Source organism: Lactuca serriola, chromosome 9 (assembly GCF_051521515.1).
Source record: "Lactuca serriola cultivar US96UC23 chromosome 9, Lser_US96UC23_V15, whole genome shotgun sequence".
NCBI classification, from domain to species: Eukaryota; Viridiplantae; Streptophyta; class Magnoliopsida; order Asterales; family Asteraceae; genus Lactuca; species Lactuca serriola.
In genome coordinates this window covers 61,223,123-61,246,537 of record NC_136416.1, presented here as the reverse complement: position 1 = coordinate 61,246,537, position 23,415 = coordinate 61,223,123, and the positions used below count along the sequence as shown (strand labels likewise).

Here is a 23,415-nt window from a genome sequence, read left to right as displayed (position 1 = left end):
TTTCCTTTTCACGCTTGAGATGTGGTCTGGTGGGATATCGGGTACTCATCCGAAGGTCGTTTAAATATTAGTTATATATCATGTGTACATATATAGTCATAAAAGGTCCTTCCAGTTCATCCCATGCCCTTGGGTAGCAAGGGTATACATCCATGACCATACGTACCAGATAGATTACTAGTAAACTACCATATGGGTAGTTTAGGAAGATACTAGAACAATTACTAGAATGCGATATCATACAATGAGTCAGTTCATTCATAAGTCAATACTTTCTAGAACAGTTCATTACATTACATATACAATTATACTAGGACGAGAACATATACAACGATACTAGAACGATTACATTACTATACTTGCTAGGTAGAGAGCACGTACATTACAGCTAGAACAGTTCATTACATTACATATACTAGAATACGTTAATTACTGTGATTTAAATCGGAGCATGACTTAAATGACATGGCCCAAGTTGTAGCCAAAGTCTCTTGAAGGGAGAGCGTGAGTTTGCGTATAGATTCTACAATGGATTGACTATCCTACACCTTGCTGCTAGCTACAGCGGGACCTGCAGGTCTGCGGGTGCCAAACGTCATACATTAATTTCGACCATTCTTATGTCGATGTAACCAGTCTATAGTATGAGTTTGTGTATAGATCTATACTGGATTGACTATCCTACACCTTACTGCTAGCTACAGTGGGATCTGCAGATTTGCGGGTGCCAAACGTCATTCCTTATTACGACCATTCTTATGTCGTTGTTACCAGTCGATAGTATGGTACAATTTATCACATAATGCCTTAGCCTAAAATCCGGTTTAAGGTAGTTAGTACGGTAGTAGTCCTTTTAGAGCTATGTTTTAGTACTACAATGATTTACCCATTACATATTTTTAGTGATAACCTCACTTAAACATTAATGTACAAACTATATCTGTTAAATGATAGTTACATTTGGGAAATTACACACTTTTACAACAAGCGAGCATACAAAACAGTTAAGCCTTGGTAGAAGGCTACTTTAATAGAAAATATAGGTTTTTCTGAGAGGTTCAAACTTTTACAAACATATTACATTTATAGTTCATATACATTATCAATACTTACAAATTCTTACATACAAATACTTACATACAAATTAAGACACTAAATACTTATGATCTCACCAGCTTCAAAGCTGATACTCGCTTTCAAAATTACTTGTATCCTCAGGTCATCATAGACAGGTACCGATGCAAGGAGAAAGGAAGATGGAGCTTGTTCAAGACTTATCTTTCATTTTGATTTATGCTTTAGTGTTTATCAAAATTTGACAGAACATATTTGTATAATAATTATATTATTAATGCAATGGATGATGTTGTTGCTTGTTTACTACTTTACATTATTGTTGATATTATACATGACGTCCTCCGCCCCAGAACGTTTCCGCCGTTCTTGGTTTTGGGGTGTGACAGATTGGTATCAGAGCTTTGTTTATAGTGAATTAAGTATATCAACCCATAAAAGATATACTAACTATAAATACATAAGGGATTAAAAATACTCTGACCAAGAGTTTATACTTTAAATAGTAAAATATTTAAGTAAGTATACGTGTTGCATTCATACTAAAATCAGTGTCACTAGGACAATACAAAAGAATTACGATTGTTGGACAACACAAGTGGGCTTAGAGACATATGGTCAAAACTGGGAAGATATAGCCTGATCGCCTATATTATCCGAGGGTTGACTAGCATGTGCCTAAGTTTAATTGTGTGGTTGCAACAATGCTAAAATCTTACCAACCCTACCACAATGAGAACAATAGAACATAACATTAAAATTAAAATACTATAGGAGTATTTGTTGTTACTATAAGTACTTTATACTTGAGAATTAAAACGGGATCTTCATTAATAAGTTGATAGTTGCTAAGTGGATACACTAAGGCTATATGTAATTAGGATGTTATAGACTTAGAATCTGTGATAATTTTGCCTTACCCCTATTCTGTGTGAATTTGGAATTAAGGTCACTTATTCGAAGGTCTATCCTGTTTAGATTACACATAGCTGGTATGCACTTCACAAATAGCGATGTAACTAATGAAGGTTTTCTAAATAATTATCTAGATAGTTCGTCTAATAATTATTCTCTTACCCTAAATTCTCGCATAGAAAACATAGCTGGACCCCATCCCCTTGGCAACCAGTATCTTCCGAATGAAGTCATAGCTTTTCGTACACCATGATGAAGACCTTTCGTACAATGCTAGCTCTTGAATGATCACCATGATGAAGACCTTTCGTACAATGCTAGCTCCGAACCAGAGGTTGAGAACCTATCCCGAGCAGCTCCCTTTCCAATTCCTAACCCTCGTCCGGCTTTTCATGGCCCGACCCCCTGAGTGAGTGGAATGCTTGGAAACATGGAGCCAAGGACAAGATCAGCCCATGCCTTTTAATGGCAACCGAAGCTTAGACGACTTGAGCAATGGGGACTCAGCAGATAGAGTCTTGCCAATCTTGGTCCGCAGCGTGGCCCGAAATGAGATTCAAGGAAGGACAACCCTACATCAGATTACAGAAATAGTCGCCTATGCTAGAATGCATACCCTCTACACCATTCATCTAGAAGATGCTCACGAGAGATCTAAGAGAAACCATGAAACCCTGCTGCAAGCACTGGCTGAATCACGAGCCGAAGTTATAGAACTCCGAGTATGCCAGATGGTGTGCGAAAGACACCTACTTGACATGGAACGTCAATTGGCTGAACTAGGAGTTCACCAGAGGGATGACCGTCGCCAGTAGTAGACGCTTTACTTTATTTCCTTATAAAGAGAAATCATATTTTTTCTGTCTATGTCTGATGTGGCATTTTCTATGAAATTATCTTATACCGTAAGTACTTTAGTTAGGTCTTTATGCTGTCAGGAACTATCTTCTGTAGATATGATGTAAGACCTTTACAAGGTCATTATCCAGAATCTTTACGTCGTGAATATCCAATATATTGACAGCCGGCTAACTTCTGTGTTATTCTTCATTCAAGTACTTTCATCATACTTTCATTGGAGTCTATCTGAATCATGCTTTAGTCAAGTCATTTGACTATAGTAATTTAGCTCCGGAGACATTTCCAAGTCTCTTACAGTGGTTAGATCTTGTTATTCACTAACCCACGATACCTCGGCTTGAACAACCAACGTCTTGAGACCATTCTACGAACATACTTCCATTCCGTACTAGGACTGCATCATAGGGATGTAGGTCAAACCTTCGCGAACATACTTTCATTCTGTACTAGGACTGCATCATAGGGATGTCGGTCAAACTTTCGAGAACATAGTCGTACTCTTTACATGAACAATCTAAGTACATCAGGATCAACCAGAATCACTCATAAAATCCTTATCTTTCGTGTTACAGAATCATGTCATCATCCGGAAGCAATCAGTCGAACAAGAAAACCTCCGCTTTTACTATGGACTCCGCTACCTTTCAAACAACAGTTACAGCTGCCGTAGTGGCTGCTGTAACCGCGGTCCTTGCGCACCGTAGCGCTAACAGCATAGTCAATGCTGCTGATGGGAATGAAGTTTCCAATTGTGGTATCCATCCAGGAGGTCATCAAACGGTAACGGCCTTAGGCCCGCAAAGCCGAAAATCAAAGAACAAGAAACGGAAGCGTCAAACTCAGAAAGAACGCAAGAAACCCCGAAAACTTGCCATGCAACAACAACAAGTGGGAACCTCTGTCATCCCCGTACCGAGCAGACCATACAAAGGGACACTCCCGAAGTGCGACCGGTGCAACTACCACCACGAGGGAATGTGCCGATTCTTGCAATGCGATAATTGCAACAAGATAGGGCACATTGTTCGTTTCGTGAGTGTCATTATGTTATGCATATAAGATGTTTGATTTAATAATGTTTCAATTTTGTGAACAAAGTGACGATGACATCTACATACCATGTTTTATATGATGAAATTGTGTTCTTGGTAGATGATATACCATGAACAAATGTCTCGAGAAAGAACGAGTGGTTTTTGCACTTGCTAAATGTATCTTTCAAGAATATGAGTACTATTGACTTACACAATATCTCAGGCTTTCAACATACAATATTGGATGTAAAACACGTACAAACAAAAAAAGTATTAGGCAAATATACAAGACATTAAATGCATCAATTTCTAAGACAATTTACAACCAGGAACATCAATCCAATGAAGCTCGATTTCGACTTCACCACATTCCACGTTTCTCAATCTCAGACACAAATCTTGAACAACAACGTTGTTTCTCCAAGTTATGCAACTATCTTCTGCTAGGCAATTTGACTTGCTTGGCTTTATCCGATTAATTACAGTGCCACTTGGGGTGTTCTTCAGATTCATCTTTAGACCCTCCAAAAATGGCTTTAAGTGAAATTCTGCGTCTCCCATTTTATCATCCATGCTAAAAAAGTCATGATCCAAGACTGCCTGAAATTTTTCGTAGACCGACTAATGTCAATCATAAAGTTGGAATAACATTTAAAAATGTTTTAAATATAAAGACTTACCAGCTTTATTGGAAGCTCAGGATCATAAACAAAAATAGTCAAGTCTTCGTTCCACACGGGGTTCACATCCCTCTCCATGACTCGAGTCTTAAGTTTCTGCATCAAATTATAAACATCCATGGAGCAAACAATATAACGATGAAGCTCTGAGTGGCCCAGATACAAAAGTATTGAAATTTAAGTATTGAAGCAAAATATTGATTATTAGAAGGTAGAATCATTAATTATCTTTGATTAGATTATGTAAATTTGATTACTAAAATCGAAATAATCAATTTGAGATAATTTAACATGAATCATTAATGCAAAGATTATGGCACCAAGATTAATGTATCTCTTCCCAAGAATACAACTTTTTATCATCATGAATCCATTCGTGACAACAAAGATTCAAAAGCATGTATGCGGATTTTGAAATGAAAACCCAAATGGAAGAAACCATGAGGGCTAACCTGTTTACCCATTCTGATGACGATATATGGATCACTGGAATTGATATCACGAATTGCGAGATTCACACCTCTTTTGATCCGAATTCTGAGAAGCCCTAACAGACGCTCCATCACAATAGGCTAATCGACCGGAATCGTATTGAAAGGAAGCGAATCGAATCACAAATGTAAATGTTTATGGTGATCTTCCTGTGATTTCCGAGAAGATACAGCTGATTGATTTGATGTTTTTGGTTAGAATTCACAAGTAATTTTCTAAATTTAGAAATCTCGAGGATTATCACGGCTTCATCTCGCCATTCCCCGTTTGGGATGGTCGTAAGATCTTACCATATCTGCCCCATCCCATAACATTCAAAATCTTGAATGATCTTGATTCTAAATTCGTCTGTAAAAATTGGTTTATTTTAGGTGGCCCAGTCAAAAAACAATGCATGCACGATTAATATTTTCACATTCGGCCCTTTTATTTTTCATTTTAAGCCCCACAATTTCTATGCCATTTTCTTTTTGTATCTTTTATTTTAGAAAAGTTATTCTTTGATTTTTATTATACATCATATGTAATTTTGTATATTGAAAATGAGGGCTTTTTTTCATAAATATAATAAATTATTGACGATTTTTTTTTTCAAAATATTTGATGTATTTATTTTTTAATTAAATTTTATTATCTTATTATAATTTTAATGTAATATTTTCCATGTGACAAAACATATTATCTTACAATTATTTTGTTGTATTTATTAGGGGTTTTGATCGGGTAATTTTTTCGGGTTTCGGGTAATTCGGGTCGGACAATTCGGGTTTTTCATGTTACGAAAAATACCCGTTAGCCTACCCAAACTAAATTCGGGTAATTCGGGTTTGGGTTATTCGGGTATCGGGTCGGGTTTAGGTAATTCGGGTATTACCCGAAATTTATAATTTTTTTTTTAGTTTCACCCAAAAATAAATTTAATGAAATAAATACGTCGTGCTTTATTAGTCTTGTTTATATAAACAAACGAAGTTACTCAATCTTTGAACATTGAGATATTTTAGTCAATAATACCTGAGATATCAAGTAATTTTTAAACAACTTAATCTAATCTAATAAGATGTTAAAAAAACAAATACTTACTGATCTTAATTTAAAAGTTTAAAATGTTTAAGATAATTGTAGCCATAAGTTTTATCATGCTCTGAAGTTTCGTCAAGATAACGAGTTTGTTAGTTGCAATAAAAACTATAATCTAGAAAACAGTTAAGTTTTAAAGAACATGATGATATATGTAACATCCATAATTTTACGCCAAATTTAAACTTTTCAATCATAAATAAAAACCAAATAGCATTGTTTATAAAATGTTTTCAAATCATTTTCCAACAGAGTGTCCCAAAAATCATAACATAAGGATGAGGAGCGGTACGGTCACGCCTTTGCCTTTCCATGATCTCCTGAAGTACCTGAAACAATAAACTGAAAACTGTAAGCCCGAGGGCTTAGTGAGCTACCCCCAAAATACCAATACCCCACTGGCAACACCATATCAGTAATAATCAATCAATCAATCAACATGCATACTGGGCCATCGGCCTGACTGGACCGCCCTACCGGGCCTACAGTCTGTTTGAATCTATCCCGAGCCTTCGGCACGACTGGTCCGCCACGTGGGCCTACAGTCTCCCCGGACCGCTCATAGGGTATATTGGCCTTCAACACAAAGCAGGACCACCTCAACCCAACCACAAGCAAATAACCATGTGCGCATATTATCATATACAAGCATATACAAACATCAAACATATATGTCACACTGATCATCAATCATAGAATTCTCCTGTGACTAGAGTACCGACCTAGCAGGTCACTAAGTGAACAACTCTGTTGCTACTAAAATGAAACATTTTCCCCTCGAGGGAGTGGTTATTTTCCTGATGAAATCGAGGGCACAAGTTTGAAATGGGTAGGGAGTTCCACGGCTGGAGCATGTATGAGGTTGCCATGTAGTTGACAAACCTTGCACCTCTTAACAAATGTTGCTGAATCTATCTCCATAATTGGCCAATAGTACCCCAGGGTCATCAGGTCATCATATATATACATACTAATCCCTACAGATCATAAGAGCATAACATACTATCTACCCTGATTCCGATCTAACAGATCATGACCACATGTATCATACCATAACAATAACAACTAAAGGGTCGGCCTTGGTGCCATAGACCCTATCGATATAGTGAGGATAACTCACCTTGCAGATGTCGACACGAAAGGTAAACTCCAACTCTCAGATCACTTGACACAGGCTCCACCACCTATTATCATAGTACAGCATACTCATAAGTCCTTAACCTTCTAAGGTACTCTATAACCCACCAGTCAATCCCTGGTCAAAGTCAAAGTCAAAGTCCTCAGTCAAGGTCAACAGTCCATGTTGACCTTAACTCACCGAGTACCCTTGGCTACTCGCCAATTTCCATGAAGTACATTCCGACTCGCCGGGTCATCGGAGCGACTCGTCGAGTTCCTTTGATTCTCGATCAAACTTAAGGTCACCCGTCGAGTCCCCTCCTTGCAACTCGATGGATACACACTCATACATATCCCAGAGAAAAATCATCCGACTCGCCTAGTTGTTCTTCAACTCGTCGAGTCTTATGACGATCTTCATCGGACTCGCTGAGTTGTTCATCCGACTCGTCGAGTTCACGGCCATCTTCATGTGACTTGCCGAGTTGTTCATCCGACTCGTCGAGTCTTATGTTTAATTGTTCTATATGAACTTCTTTAAAAATCATATCATCACAATGATCTTTATATTTGATTTGCATATGATTAAACCGTAACACCCGTTTTCCAGAATGTATCAGTGTGGGGTATAAATGAGTCAAATGCATGGTTTTTGGAAAAAAAAACCACGTGTCACGACGTGACCATAGGGAGGTCACGACGTGACGTGACAAAATGAGACCACATATCCAAAAGCATGTTACGATGTTGCATGTATATAGTCACGACATGAGGATGACTACAACCCAAGCCCATGACTTTTTTAGGGTTTCCTCCGTATTTAAACCACTAATATCGGATTTAGGGTTTTATTTCGAGCCTCCATCACCCTCTAGATCCTTGAACCAAACCTTAATACCATCCTCTTTATTTGTGAGCTTACCCTTGGTGTTTTCGAGCTCTTGGAAGGAAGAAGAAGGCCCTTGTGGTGTTGAGAACCTCTTGTCAAGCTTGAAGTTTGTATTTGAGCCATTTTTGGACCGTTGTAAGTGTTCAAGATCCAAACTTTATGTTGATATCTTCTAGATCTAGGATTCTTGTCCCTTTTCCTTCATGTTATGGAAGTTTGGATGGAAGGATTCCATAAAGTTGGCAACTTTATGGGTCCTTGGGGCCCCTTAAGGGATGTGTTTGTTGGATCTGAAGTTTGGCTAAATCCTTAGGTCATTCAAGTGAGTTTGGTTCCATTTTTCATCATTTTTGACCTAATATGAGATCAAGACATGCATGTTTATAGAGCATCAATTTTTAGAATGATTTTGGAGTAAGAAGGACCTCTGGAAAGTTTGAATGTATGACATAAAGGATTAAAGGATGAATGCATTAAGTTGTCCTAATTTGCTGTAGTCATGACATGCCATACGAAGGTCACGACGTGACGAGGAGTTTTCCTGACTGTTTTGGGCTGGTTTTGTCACGACATGAGGGACTTGCCATCACTACGTGGACGATGGTTTTGATTGTGACTGAGTTGTTCGAATCTGGAGTTTTGGATCAGGGATGATCCTGTTAGCCACGACGTGACCATGGGCTAGTCATGATGTAATAGTTAGCTTTTGGTGATGTTGACCGTTGACTTTGACCGTTGACTTTTGGCATGATTTGAATTTTGGTTAAATTTCTAGTTTTAGAAGGTAGACTTAGGGTTTACATTGTGTAGTTTAGTAAGAGGTGTTTAACACCCATTCATTGGCTGTGAGAGCTATTAGGTATGTGGTATTTTAGGAATTTACTACGCTTTGTGCTTACGGTTTTGTAGTTTAAACATTTTCAGGTACTTCTAGTTCCAAAGGGAAGGGCCTGACTTGACTACACAACATCCCCTGATGATTTTTTCCGCATTGATCACTATTGATTTACTCCGATGTTTGAAAAATACATTTTACTTTGTTTGGTTTTGGAACAAATGGTTATATGGCTTTATTGGTTTAAAAATGAAAATTTTATTGGTGTTTTTGGGACGTTACAAGTTGGTATTAGAGCCTTGGTTTGAAGGATTCGAGCACACTTTCGGGTGTGTCTGAACTCAAAATGAGGAGTTGATAATCTTTTTAAAAGAAAATAAAATTTCTAAAAATACTTTTACAAAGAAAAGGGTGCGATGCGTGCAATCAGCCGAGCTCAAGTAAGCGATTCCCAAAATACCCATACATGTTGATATGTTATATGTGTTATAGAATGTTTTGCATGCTAGAAGTTAGCATATTGATATGTTCAGGGTTTCATGCTAGATTGCCTATTAGGAGAGATGCCTATTAGGAAGGATGCCTTTTTATGTTTTATGGCGTATAGAGTTTTACTGCTCAAATGATGCTTGCTTTGTGCTTTGTAGGACTTATACTGATGTGAGTTAACTATCAACTGAATACGTTAAGTTACATGATGCAAAGGTTAAATAATTTTATAATGATTGATTTATCCCTCTTGTCTAAGTCCAATCATTGTAGGGTTGAGTCTTTTACGTCAAAAGATTATTTAAGTTTTGTTGCATGTAATTGTATTCATGAAGTAGTTAGCTGGCATTAGTAGGAGTTTTTCAGCAACTGATGGCAGGGTGGGGTGTGGATCCTAGCAGAGCCTAGGAAGTGATTTAGTATGAATGGTGTGTTGTTTAGTAGGTTTTGGGAGTATCATTATAAGGAAGTGACTGAGAGGATTCAAGATGATTCTTGAGGAAAGTATGGATAGGTGTGGAAGGTAGTATTGGGCCAGTACTACTGAAAGCATATGATCTATAATCGAATCAAGGAAAGTCATGAGGATTTTAAGAATCCTGTATAATGAGGAATTCTTTGGGTATTTGATATGTGCATATTTATACACATATTTATACAACATACATTATTATTTTTATTACTTTTATGCCCTTATATGAACAAAAGATACTTGAGTTGCTATGAATTATGTTGTAGGGACCAAAAGACATGCTTGGAGCAAAAATGAAGTTGGAAGTTGGATTAAAGAAGTTGGAAGATGGAAGTTTGAACCAAAGCTCTAAAATAAAGAAAAATATGCCCAACACGTCGTGGTGATCTTACCACAACGTAGTGACTTGAAGAATCCCGATCAACTTCGAAGAGTTGTAGATCACGGGATAAGTACGATGACCACGACGTGGTGCCCTGATTTCGGGAAAAGTATAAATAGATCACTCAAACCTCTGAATTGGAACTTTTGGCTCTGGAGAAATCGACACTTTTGGAGGCAAAACACTGGAATTTAAGCTTGGAGCAAGGATTTCAATCACAACCATCGGAAGGAAGAGCATTAAGGTAATTGAACTTACCCTTCGATTTTTCTTTGATTTAGCCATGTCTAACACTTTGAATTTAGTATTTGTGATTTTATTTTCTTAAATCATGAGCTAAACACTCCTGACTTTCGTTTAGTTTAGGATGAGTTGAATATTTTTAGTTGATTTTATGGTTTGGATTTAGATATTTTGTTATTTATTGATTTTGCTTTTTAAAGAGCCTCAAGTACTTTTGATAAATGCTTTCCTCTACTTATTGCTGAATTTGATTAAGTTAGTATGACTATATCTCTTAATTAGATTTGAATCTTATGTTCTTGTGATTTGCAAAATTATAGGACTAGAGTTTTGAATAAAACCTAGGGTTAAGTAGAAAAGTGGGTAAAAGAGTATAGGAGCTAATATATGACGACAAATCATATATCAAATTGAATCAATAAACTAAATTGGTCAATTAATTATAAGTCTAACCAATTCGAACTAAACACTAGTGAGCTGGTAAGTTTGTATGCCTGATCACCTAATAAATAAGCTAGTCAGCTAAAGGATTTTACTAATTTGGTCATCTTAGGAATCGGTCACAAAAGAAACTAAATGCATTGCACCTCCATAAATGTCACACCCCGAAACCGAAGGCGGAAACGTTCCGGGGTGGAGGACGTCATGAATATCGCAACCAATGTACATAGTAAGCGTAGTAAACACAAAACATTACATTACATAGAATTATTACATTTGTTTGAAATCAAAGAGTTACAAGTGTTATACATATATATCATATGAACAAAAGTTAAGACAAGTCTGATAAGCGCTCCATCTTCTCCAAAAGATCGCGGGTGCTTGTCTAATGTGGACCTAAAAATACAAGCAGTTTGAAAATCAGCGTAAAGCTGGTGAGTTCATAAGAGGTTTGTTTTCTGAAAATGTACAAGTTTCCTTTGGTTTTCCAAAAAAGATTGTTATCCAAGAAAATCCCTTATTTTCTTATAAGTATAGTTTAGTTATCCGTTTGTTATACTATCCGGTTATGAACAGTTTGTTATCCCAGGAAAACCCTTATTTTCCATAAAAGTAAAGCTTAGTTATCCATTAGTTACACGGTCTAGTTAAGAAAAGTTTAGTTATCCTAGGAAAAACCCTTATTTTCCTAAAAGTAAAGTTTAGTTATCCAATCCAAATGTAATGAACAAGTATCTACTATATTTAAAATGTTTGCGTGAAGTTTCCTGAAAGTCTGGTTATCCATGAAATGTATGTTAGTTTTAACACGTATATAAAACTATTGTGAGGAAAGTAAACTAATTCTTAAGGTTATTAGCTTACTAAATTCATTACCACCAACAAGTAAATCTCCGTAATCTAAATTACGAGTTCCATAACCGTACGATAGACTAAAAATGGCAATAAGTAGTCCATTATCCAATTATGACTTTCTTCATCCTTGAACCTTTCGGTTCGGCTGTAGCTAGCGGCCAGGTGCGAGGTAGTCAGCCCCGTATAAATCTGTACACTCAAGTCACGCTCTCCCTCCATGAGATTCTGGTTATGGGGGCGGTCCTCCACTCGCGTATCTCTGTGGAGTGTTTACAGAGGACGTGTCTCTAATTATTGTAGATTAACGAATTTACAAGTAATAATGCGAAAAATCCTGTTTTAAATTCTAATTACAAGGGTGGTCCTCCACTTGCGTATCTCTGTGGAGTGTTACAGAGGACAAAATCAAAAGTACTAACTAATGCCTTTAACAATAATAAAGTGGAAAATCATCTGATAAATATATAATATAACAATATATAATAAGATTTGAAAACTAACTCTGCAAGTCAAACTATTGGTTAATACGGTTTCGATTGTTAAAAGCATGTGGAATATGAAACATTTCAAATGAAATAATAAGTTTGAGTACAATTTATCCTTGTACTTTTGCTTGTATTCCCCCCTGAAAACATTGAAAAATGCAGAAAAGGTGTAGGGGTATGAACTCACCAGTCGGGAAGTGTGTCGGTTGGACGCTATGTGTCAGTTCGGGGCTTGAGAATGCGCAAGGTTCCTATGTAATATGAAGAGATACACATTTGTATCCAATTAGACCTTGTACTACTAATTAATTGAGAATATACACTTCGAGACGCGAAAACACTTCATTCCAAGTGTTCGGAGTGACCCGGGTGGCATCTAAGGGCGTGTAGGGCCAAAATTTGGAGTTTACTCTTCAAGAGTAAACTCCTTGAGGAGTTTATGGCCCATTGACCATATCCCCATGAGTTTATGGTCATAAACTCATGGGTGGTGTGTTCTTGGATGCTAAATGGTCAAACAATGCACAAGGGAAGGTTCTAGGGTTGATTTCATGGCTTAGGAAGTGATCGGGACTTGAAATGGCCTTGGAAAAGGAGTTTATGGTTTATGAAGATGTTCTTGGGGAGTTTACTACCTTAAACACATGAGTTTACAATCCGTAAACTCATGTTTGTCCATGATACATGGGTTTTGGTGGTTGTAGGTTAAGCATACAAAGTTCTAGACCCATTTCTAAGCTATACAAGGTGTTAAGGGCACTTTAACACCCATTGGAGGAGTTTGTGGTCTAAGAAGGGGTGTTTACAGTCCAATAATGTTCTTGGGCCGTAAACTCAAGTTTGACCCATTTGAATATGTTTTGGTGCATCTCTTGAAGGATTATAAGGTTCTATGCACTCATGGAAGCTTATGGAAGCCTTTGGAGGTGTTTAAGGGCAATTTAACACCTTAAAAAGGTGTTTATGGTCCATCAATGAGGGTTTACGGTCCAAGAATGTTCTTGGGCCATAAACTCATGTCCATACCTCAATAGGTGAGATTTTGGGGTCCTAAGCTCATGCATGCAAGTTTCTAAGCCATATCTAAGAACTAGGAGTGATTTGTAAGGGTTTTGGGGCTTCAAAACCCTCTTTAGGGGTGTTCACGGTTTTGGAAGGGTTCTTAAACCATAAACACATGTTCTTGAGTGTTTTGGGTGATTCAAAGATATATTTGCATGATAAGCAAGCTTAACAACAAGCTAGGATAGATTTCTTACCAAATTGAAGCTTGAAAGAAGGTTTTTGTATCAAACTCGAGTTTTTAGAGAGAGAGTAGTGAGAGAAAGTGTTTTAAGAGAGAGGAAAAGATTCAAAATGATGTCACTCAATCCCTTATATAGGGGTTGAGTTTATGGCCCGGAGAAATTCTACCCGATACCGATGTTAAACGGAGCTTTTGGTCGTACCCGATTAATTTGCCGTAACTCAATGTGGTCGTAACTAATAATTTTCTAAATAATAATTTGGGATGTTTTCATGAGTTTCTAACGTGTTTGGATACCAATTAAGTCATAATAGAAGTCTAAAAAATAATGACTTAATTTAAAAGGTTAAACGGAAACAATTCGAAAAAAATGAATTTTATGGACGGAAACGGGTTACGACGATGGAGTAAACTTCAGGTTGTCACATTATCCCCCCATCAGAGGGAATTTCGTCCCGAAATTCAAACTTTAGATATGAATCAAGGATTTGGAAAGAGATACGGATACTTCTGTTTCATCGGATCTTCACGCTCTCAAGTGAATTCGGATCCTTCACTTATCGGGATACGACTTTGTTTCGTACGTTTAATCCTTCGATCTATGGTTTCGATTGGTTCTCTCATGAGGTTCAGACTTTCGTTGATTTCGGTCTCATTAAGGGATTACTAGGGTTTCATCGGGTAGGCACTTCTTAAGGACAGAGACGTGGAATACCGGATGGATGCTGCTAAGTTCTGAGGGTAGTCGAAGTTTGTAGGCTACAGATCGATCCTAATGAGGATTTCGAAAAGTTCTATGTACCTCGGGTTTAGTTTTACGTGTTTCAATATGTAACATGCCTTCTTCGCTTATTACGTGACTAAAGAAAATGGTTGGACCGAAGGGCATCACTACATCTTCGTAGTGACTATATCGAGTCCTGAATGCTGTTTTGGAAACATCATTCCTGTGAGCTCGTAGCTGATGGTCCCTTGACCTAAGCTCTATCTATGAGAAGTAGCTGGATCTCTGAAATTGGTCGAAGAGGTCATCTATTCGAAAAAAAAGGATATCGGTTTTTGACGGTCAACTTATTCAACTAACGATAGTCGATACACATTCGAAAGGAATAGCAATACCAGGGCTCCTCGGGGTGAGGAATTTGGCCTGATGAACCCTTTGCTGAATAGCTCACTAAGCTGACTGGAATTCCCCTGTATTTCTGATGGCGCTAATCGGTACTGAGATTTAGATATAGGGTTGGCTCCAGGAATTTGATCGATACGAAAATTGGAATTAGGTTTGCCGCCGTAAATCATGAGAGTCGGGTCAGATGAGAGATTGAGACGGATGGCCTTTTCGAAACCAAGAATATCAGTATGATTGGACTCAGTCAATCCATGCCAATGATAATATCAAAGCTCTTCATGAAAAATTGGCATTAGGTCGAATGGAAAGGAATAGTCACCCAGAGTAAGGATACAACCTATGGATATGTCGTTAACGTTCTCTTACTCACCGTTAGCTATCTCGACGGTAAACGTTTCGGTTACTAACGAAGAACTAAGTTTAAGAAGGTGTTTGAATGAATAATAACAAACTTTCTTTCAACACTAGAATTGAAAAGGATTTCATGCATACGATTTATCGAGGAGGAATATACTTGTGGCAACGGTGGGGTCGGCGGCTGCCTCAATTTGTCCAATAGCTAGGACTCTCCCGGTGTTGCCAGTTGTTGCTGTTTTGGGGCAGTTTCTCTTGTAATGGCCAACTTCACCACAACCATAACAGGTCTGACCGATACCTGCTTCAGAAGCTTGGCTGGTTGATTGGGCTGGCGCCTTGCAGAATCGAATCGTATGCCCCTTTTTACCACAGATGGAGCATGACAGTTCACGACAGGGACTGGGGTTATGGTGGTATTTACACTTGTCGCATAAGGGAAGGTTACCAGCATATCTACTAGTAGGTGCTTGAGCTGTGGATCCCACTGCAGAAGCAACAACAGCAGGGATAGTAACAGCATGGATTGCTACAGTTTGTTGCTTCTTCAAGGACTCCTGCGAAGGCTGACTCTTCTTCTTTTTCCAAAACTTTCTTTCCTCACTGCTCCTCTCCGTTGGCTCAGGAGTGGTGGCTGCTTCCTCTAGGCCATCGCTATGGTCGATCAGGGTTTGCGCTAGGCATTTGGCGCTGTCATAGGTGTCTAGCTTCGCAGCCAAGACATTTCCTTTGGTTGGCTGGGTTAACCCCCAGATAAATCTCTCAATTTTCTTACTCTCTGGGGTAACCATTCCCGGACAGAGTAGCGCCAAGTCATCAAATCTTGAAGTGTAAGCGGCGATATCGGAACCCTTCATCTTCAGGTTCCAGAGTTCGTGTTCTAGCTTCTGCATTTCGCCCCGAGGGCAGTACTCTACAATCAGAAGTTCCTTCATGGCCTCCCAACCCATGGAATTGGCTACAGGTAGGGTTAGGGATTCCGTTCCACCAAGTCAGAGGTTTATCAGTGAAAGAGCAGGCGGCAAACTTCACCTTATCAGCTTCAGAGCAGACACAGATTTCATAAATAGATTCGATTTTCTCAATCCATCGGGTTAAGGCAATGACACCTCCAGTGCCATCGAACGATGTGGGATTCGCGTTCATAAAGTCCTTATAGGAACACTCCTTCCGGTGTCCCTGGCTACCTTCCTGGTTTTGGGGCTGGGGACCACCTCCTGGACCACCGGGGCCATCAGGGTTCATTTGAGACATGGCGGCTGCCACTGCAGCAGCAACAGCTGCGTGGAACATTACAGGATCAAATTGGGGAGGAAGTGGTGGCGGAGGGTTGTTGTTGTTCTTTGAACTGGGTCTCTTTCTTGGAGGCATCTTGATCTAAAAAGATCAGGAAAGAGTAGATGGTAAGTCCTCTGAATTGAATCAAGAGATATGGAACAGGGGATATCTCATTAAGACATATATAGAATTCTATTAAGCGATAAAGCAGGAAAGAGTTATCAAAGCAGATAAACTATCGCTAAGGAATGGTTGAGCAAAAACGCTGGGATGAGGATTTCTATAACGGATTTGGCTCGAGAAATACTCCCATAGTATTTTATGATTCGCTGTGACGACGTCTCGTTGTTTGGGTATTGGGTAAGTTTTAGGCATGCCGCATACCACAGTCACTCCCAAGCACATGTTGGCCGTGTCTCGAATGAATATAGTTGGCTAGGCTATATTGATCGTATACGCGACTACATAACTGCCCAGGTTTAACCGCAACGTACAACACCCATTTACTTATGTTTTGTTCTACTTGTAGTTACAGAATTCGACGGTTAGGTATACTTGTATACTTTTGAAAATAGTTATATTTCAAGGTATACTTTTAGTTCATAGCTCTTAGGCCCCTTAGTGTTTATAGTCTTATACCATGTAAGGTTTGGTATACTAGTTCACTATAAACAAGGGCTCTGATACCAATCTGCCACACCTCGAAACCGAAGGCGAAAACGTTTCGGGGTGGAGGACGTCATGAATATCGCAACCAATGTACATAGTAAGCGTAGTAAACACAAAACATTACATTACATATAATTATTACATTTGTTTGAAATCAAAGAGTTACAAGTGTTATACATATATATCATATGAACAAAAGTTAAGACGAGTCTGATAAGCGCTCCGTCTTCTCCAAAAGATCGTGGGTACCTGTCTAATGTGGACCTGAGAATACAAACAGTTTGAAAATCAGCATAAAGCTAGTGAGTTCATAAGAGGTTTGTTTTCTGAAAATGTACAAGTTTCCTTTGGTTTTTCGAAAAAGATTGTTATCCAAGAAAATCCCTTATTTTCTTATAAGTATAGTTTAGTTATCCGTTTGTTATACGATCCGGTTATGAACAGTTTGTTATCCCAGGAAAAACCCTTATTTTCCTTAAAAGTAAAGTTTAGTTATCCATTAGTTACACGGTCTAGTTAAGAACAATTCAGTTATCCCAGGAAAAACCCTTATTTTCCTAAAAGTAAAGTTTAGTTATCCAATCCAAATGTAATGAACAAGTATCTACCATATTTTTTAAAATGTTTACGTGAAGTTTCCTGAAAGTCTGGTTATCCATGAAATGTATGTTAGTTTTAACACGTATATAAAACTATTGTGAGGAAAGTAAACTAATTCTTAAGGTTATTAGCATACTAAATTCATTACCACCAACAAGTAAATCTCCGTAATCTAAATTACGAGTTCCATAACCGTACGATAGACTAAAAATGGCAATAAGTAGTCCATTATCCAATTATGACTTTCTTCACCCTTGAACCTTTCGGTTCGGCTGTAGGTAGCAGCCAGGTGCGGGGTAGTCTGCCCCGTATAGATCTATACACTCAAGTCATGCTCTCCCTCCATGAAATTCTGGTTACGGGGGCGGTCCTCCACTCGCGTATCTCTGTGGAGTGTTTACAGAGGACGTGTCTCCAATTATTGTAGATTAACGAATTTACAAGTAATAATGCGAAAAATCCTGTTTTAAATTCTAATTACAAGGACGGTCCTCCACTCGCGTATCTCTGTGGAGTGTTATAGAGGACAAAATCAAAAGTACTAACTAATTCCTTTAACAATAATAAAGTGGAAAATCATCTAATAAATATATAATATAACAATATATAATAAGATTTGAAAACTAACTCTACAAGTCAAACTGTTGGTTAATACGGTTTTGATTGTTAAAAGCATGTGGAATATGAAACATTTCAAATGAAATAATAAGTTTGAGTACAAGCTATCCTTGTACTTTTTCTTGTATTCCCCCTGAAAACATTGAAAAACGCAGAAAAGGTGTAGGGGTATGAACTCACCAGTCGGGAAGTGTGTCGGTTGGACGCTATGTGTCAGTTCGGGGCTTGAGAATGCGCAAGGTTCCTATGTAATATGAAGAGATACACATTTGTATCCAATTATACCTTGTACTACTAATTAGATGAGAATATACACTCCGAGATGCGAAAACACTTCATTCCAAGTGTTCGGAGTGACCCGGGTGGCATCTAAGGGCGTGTAGGGCCTAAATTTGGAGTTTACTCTTCAAGAGTAAACTCCTTGAGGACTTTATGGCCCATTTAACATATCCCCATGAGTTTACGGTCGTAAACTCATGGGTGGTGTGTTCTTGGATGCTAAATGGTCAAACAATGCACAAGGGAAAGTTCTAGGGTTGATTTCATGGCTTAGGAAGTGATCGGGACTTGAAATGGCCTTGGAAAAGGAGTTTACGGTTTATGAAAATGTTCTTAGGGAGTTTAATACCTTAAACACATGAGTTTACAATCCGTAAACTCATGTTTGTCCATGATACATGGGTTTTGGTGGTTGTAGGTTAAGCATACAAAGTTCTAGACCCATTTCTAAGCTATACAAGGTGTTAAGGGCACTTTAACACCCATTGGAGGAGTTTATGGTCTAAGAAGGGGTGTTTACGGTCCAAGAATGTTCTTGGGCCATAAAATCAAGTTTGACCCATTTGAATATGTTTTGGTGCATCTCTTGAAGGATTATAAGGTTCTATGCACTCATGGAAGCTCATGGAAGCCTTTGGAGGTGTTTAAGGGCAATTTAACACCTTAAAAAGGTGTTTATGGTCCATGAATGAGGGTTTACGGTCCAAGAATGTTCTTGGGCCGTAAACTCATGTCCATACCTCAATTGCTGAGATTTTGGGGTCCTAAGCTCATGCATGCAAGTTTCTAAGCCATATGTAAGCACTAGGAGTGATTTGGAAGGGTTTTGGGGCTTCAAAACCCTCTTTAGGGGTGTTCACGGTTTTGGAAGGGTTCTTAAACCATAAACACATTTTCTTGAGTGTTTTGGGTGATTCAAACATAGATTTGCATGATAAGAAAAGCTTAACAACAAGTTAGGATAGATTTCTTACCAAATTGAATCTTAAAAGAAGGTTTTTAGATCAAACTCGAGTTTTTAGAGAGAGAGTAGTGAGAGAAAGTGTTTTAAGAGAGAGTAATAGCTTCAAAATGATGTCACTCAATCCCTTATATAGGGGTTGAGTTTATGGCCCGGAGAAATTCTACTCGATACCGACGTTAAACGGAGCTTTTGGTCGTACCCGATTAATTTGCCGTAACTCAACGTGGTCGTAACTAATAATTTTCTAAATAATAATTTGGGATGTTTTCATGAGTTTCTAATGTGTTTGGATACCAATTAATTCATAATATAAGTCTAAAAAATAATGACTTAATTTAAAATCTTAAACGGAAACAATTCGAAAAAAATGAATTTTATGGACGGAAACGGGTTACGGCGATGGAGCAAACTTCGGGTTGTCACAATAAATCAACCATAATAACAACAAATCCGAAGCTGAATGAAAGTCTCTTTCTCACCTTGGTTAATTCATACTTGTTTGCTTGCTTAGTTTAGTGTTAGTTTAATTAAGTGAATTTTGAGTTAATTTGGTAATTTAAGTATCTAGGCTTGCAAAACTTGGAAAACAAAACCTTATTCTTATTTAATTAGTAATTATTTAATAGTATAATAAAGTTAATTGAAACACCATTCCATGAGTTCGACACTTGTTCTTACCATAACTATACTATTGCACGATTAGGTACACTGTCTAGTGTGTTTAATAGTCTAGTGAAGGAAATAATTTTTATAAATTTAAAACTTGAATAAAAATATAAACACATTAAACACACATCAATATGTTTTTGATCGTTTGAATGGTTGTTTTCAGTATGGCGATGAGCACTCTAGGAGGAGGTTCTGGTTTAGGTTCAGGTTTAGGCTCTGGTGCTGAGCCGATTAATGAGAGGATATGCTGATTCGTTACGTTTGAGATTACTTGCGGTATTTTGGATGCGACTCCTGTGATGTTTGGTACCATCAATGAGGGGATCATGGAGTAGTGAATAATCAACTTGGGGATTTTTGTGCGAAGATTGCGGCTATTCAGATCGAGGCACAAACTCTCTTTTCTTCGGAGTTCAAGGCTTGCGGAGCCCAAAGTTCTTCAGAAAGAAAGAACCTATAGCTAGTAGACTATGGATTGCTAACACGGAGAATGCTCGACAAACTAGTATCTACCCTGAGGGATCGAAGGTGAGATTTACATCTTTCCTTCTGAGGGATGTAGCCTGTGATTGGTGGGAGGAGGTTGGTCACTCTTTGGGAGCTGAGGTCATGGTGTCTATGTCGTGGAAAAATTTTGTGGCGAGGTTTAAGGTGGTGTTTTCACCTGCCATTGAGGTGCAACAGCTGGCTAGGGAGTTTCATGACCTTCGCCAAACAACGGAGACTGTGGTAGAGATCACTTCCAAGTTCAGGGAGAGGGCTTTACTTGTTCCACAGTATACTGCGGATGAGTAGATGAAGAAAACAAGGTACCATGATATGTTGAGGGATGATATTCGGGAGTTTGTGAGCATGTCGAGTTGCAAGACCTTGGAGGATATGATTTCCAGAGCCCGGGAGCGGGAGATTGAGTTAGAGCTTTGGTCAAAGTGGAAGCCAGTTTCGGTTTAGTCAACAGAGGGCTCAGTGAAGAAGCCCAAGACTTTCGATTCGCGAGCTAGTAGCCAGTAGGGTCGAGGCCATTACAGAAAGTGTGGGAAACCACACAATGGGGGTATGTCGATCTAGAGGTATGGGCTGCTACAAGCATGAAGGGATTGGTCATATCAGCAGGGATGTAACCCCCAGAGTTCCAAAAATAAAATTTTCATTTAATTAATCAATTTAATATTAAAAACACTTGTTTAAAATCTTATTCACATTCAAATTACAAAACGTAGTTTCATTTTCGTTATAAAAGAAGACCAGGATCCTCCAAAACTCAACTCTTTCTTCGGTGTGTACAATCGAACCGTTGCCATCCCGCGTTACTGTAAGAACCTGAAACAACGTAACATAAACAACGTAAGCACGAAGCTTAGTGAGTTCCCCAATATACCTTACGCACATACGCCATCCGGCCCTGACCGTTCGGTCCACATAACATTGCCTTCCGGCCCGGATCTTTCGATCCACATAATATCGCCTTCCGGCCCGGATCTTTCGATCCACATGATAATCGCCTTCCGGCCCGTACACATATATAACACATAATACAAATACTCTAACACATAAAGCACATATTTCACATATCATACCTGACCTTTCTGTCACATAATACCTTGCCTTCCGGCCCATATATAAGCATGTATATCACACGTAGCAGCTAACTTTCCATTCATAGCATATAAACATAACACACAACATACTTGACCTTCCGGTCACACAATCGAACCCTTCCGGGTGAGGTATAGTGAGAAGACTCACCTCGCGAACACTGGAAAATAGCAACTCCTAAAATCCCTTGCACTAGATCCTCCGAGCTACAAGCTCCCTGTAACATCATATATCCCTTGTTTAATACTTCTATCTTCCACGTTAACTGACCCTAAGAATCACACCAGTCAACTCTGGTCAACAGTCCAATGTCAGCTCGACTGGACTCGGCGAGTTCCCTGGCGACTCGGCGAGTCTGGTCGTCCTTTAGTCCTCTGAGATTCCCCTTCTACTCGTCGAGTATCCTCTTTGACTCGACGAGTCACTCCTGGAAGAATCGCGGGGCCACCCCGACTCCACTCGCCGAGTCTGAAGAACAACTCGGCGAGTCCCAGTGAATCTTCAAGCTACTCGCCGAGTCTGATCATCCGACTCGGCGAGTCCACGCCATGCAGTCGATCCAACTGCTTCCTGAGATACGTTTTTCCCGAGATACACACTCATGGGGACTTCTGAACCTCTAATCATCCTATTACTAGGGTAGAAACCTTTGTATAACAACATAATAATCCATCAAATCTCCAAATGGGTTTCATAAACCCTAAATTCGTGTACACATCAAAATAACAGGAATGATCCGAAACCTTACCTGAAAACATACTCTCTGTGTCCCCAAACCTCAGAACTCGACCCCCATGCTCTTCCTTTGGCCAAAATCCTTCCTCTTCTTGCACCACAATTCCTTCCAAGTCAATAATGGCCTTCAAGTTTTTGCTCCAAATGCCACAGTCGTCTAGGGTTCTCCACAATCGGCCAAAAGACGTGAAATGACGACATGCAACCCTTAAATACGACCCAATACGAAACGGCTAGGGTTTCTGCTGAACAGCGTCGACTCGCCGAGTCCATACCTGGACTCGTCGAGTCCAGTCGCGAACCCGCGACCAAATCTGCGACCCTACTCGGCGAGTCTGGCTCCAACTCGCCGAGTCCCTCCTTTAAAACACCCTAAAATGCAATTTAGCAATACTTGAGATTTTGGGCTGTTACAATTCTCCCCCACTAGAATTAGACTTCGCCCTCGAAGTCTCGCTCTGAAAATAGTTCTGGATGCTGCTCCCGCATCACACGTTTCGGCTTCCCTAGGCACTACCGATCTCTTCCAAGACCGCTGCTGAACCAATACCAGAGGTACCTCCTTGTTCCTCAGAACCCTGATCTTCCGATCTCCGAGGGTCCCTGGCCTCTCGACGTAACACAGGCTCGCATCCACCTAATCATTCTCTAGAAAAACCACTGCTGACTCATCCGCTATACACCTCTTCAACTGCGACACATACCAGTGTCATGGATCCGTCCCAGTTCCGTTGACAGCCCCAAACGATATGCCGCCCTTCCTACCTTCGCACCTTCACGAGAAGACCCAACACACCGGGGCCCCCCATTTACCCCCCATCCTAAATCGAAACATCCCGCCAGAAATACGAAATCGCTGACCTGAATCACTTTCTTGTTAACTCTAAACGATCGCTAACTCTCCTTAACCTGCTGAGTCTGCTCTGTCGACT

The 23,415-nt window shown here is 39.2% G+C and overlaps 1 protein-coding gene across 1 annotated transcript; it reads right to left on the bottom strand.

Moving 5' to 3' along the window:
• Positions 1 to 4,082: 4,082 nt before the first annotated feature.
• Positions 4,083 to 5,390, bottom strand: LOC145073767 (protein C2-DOMAIN ABA-RELATED 4-like). The gene is made up of 3 exons (XM_079020261.1): positions 5,017 to 5,390; positions 4,565 to 4,660; positions 4,083 to 4,484 (listed from the first exon to the last, which is right to left on the bottom strand). The coding sequence occupies exons 1-3, from the start codon at positions 5,125 to 5,127 to the stop codon at positions 4,194 to 4,196; spliced, it is 498 nt and encodes a 165-aa protein (XP_078876387.1). The 5' UTR covers positions 5,128 to 5,390; the 3' UTR covers positions 4,083 to 4,193.
• Positions 5,391 to 23,415: the final 18,025 nt, after the last annotated feature.

Bases quoted from the DNA above. Each gene is read 5' to 3' on its own strand.
- LOC145073767 (XM_079020261.1), bottom strand. From the start codon at position 5,127: ATGGAGCGTCTGTTAGGGCTTCTCAGAATTCGGATCAAAAGAGGTGTG. The intron at 4,661-5,016 runs GTTAGCCCTCAT...AATTTGATGCAG, and splicing joins TCATCAGAATGGGTAAACAG to AAACTTAAGACTCGAGTCAT. The intron at 4,485-4,564 runs GTAAGTCTTTAT...GAAAAATTTCAG, and splicing joins CTGAGCTTCCAATAAAGCTG to GCAGTCTTGGATCATGACTT.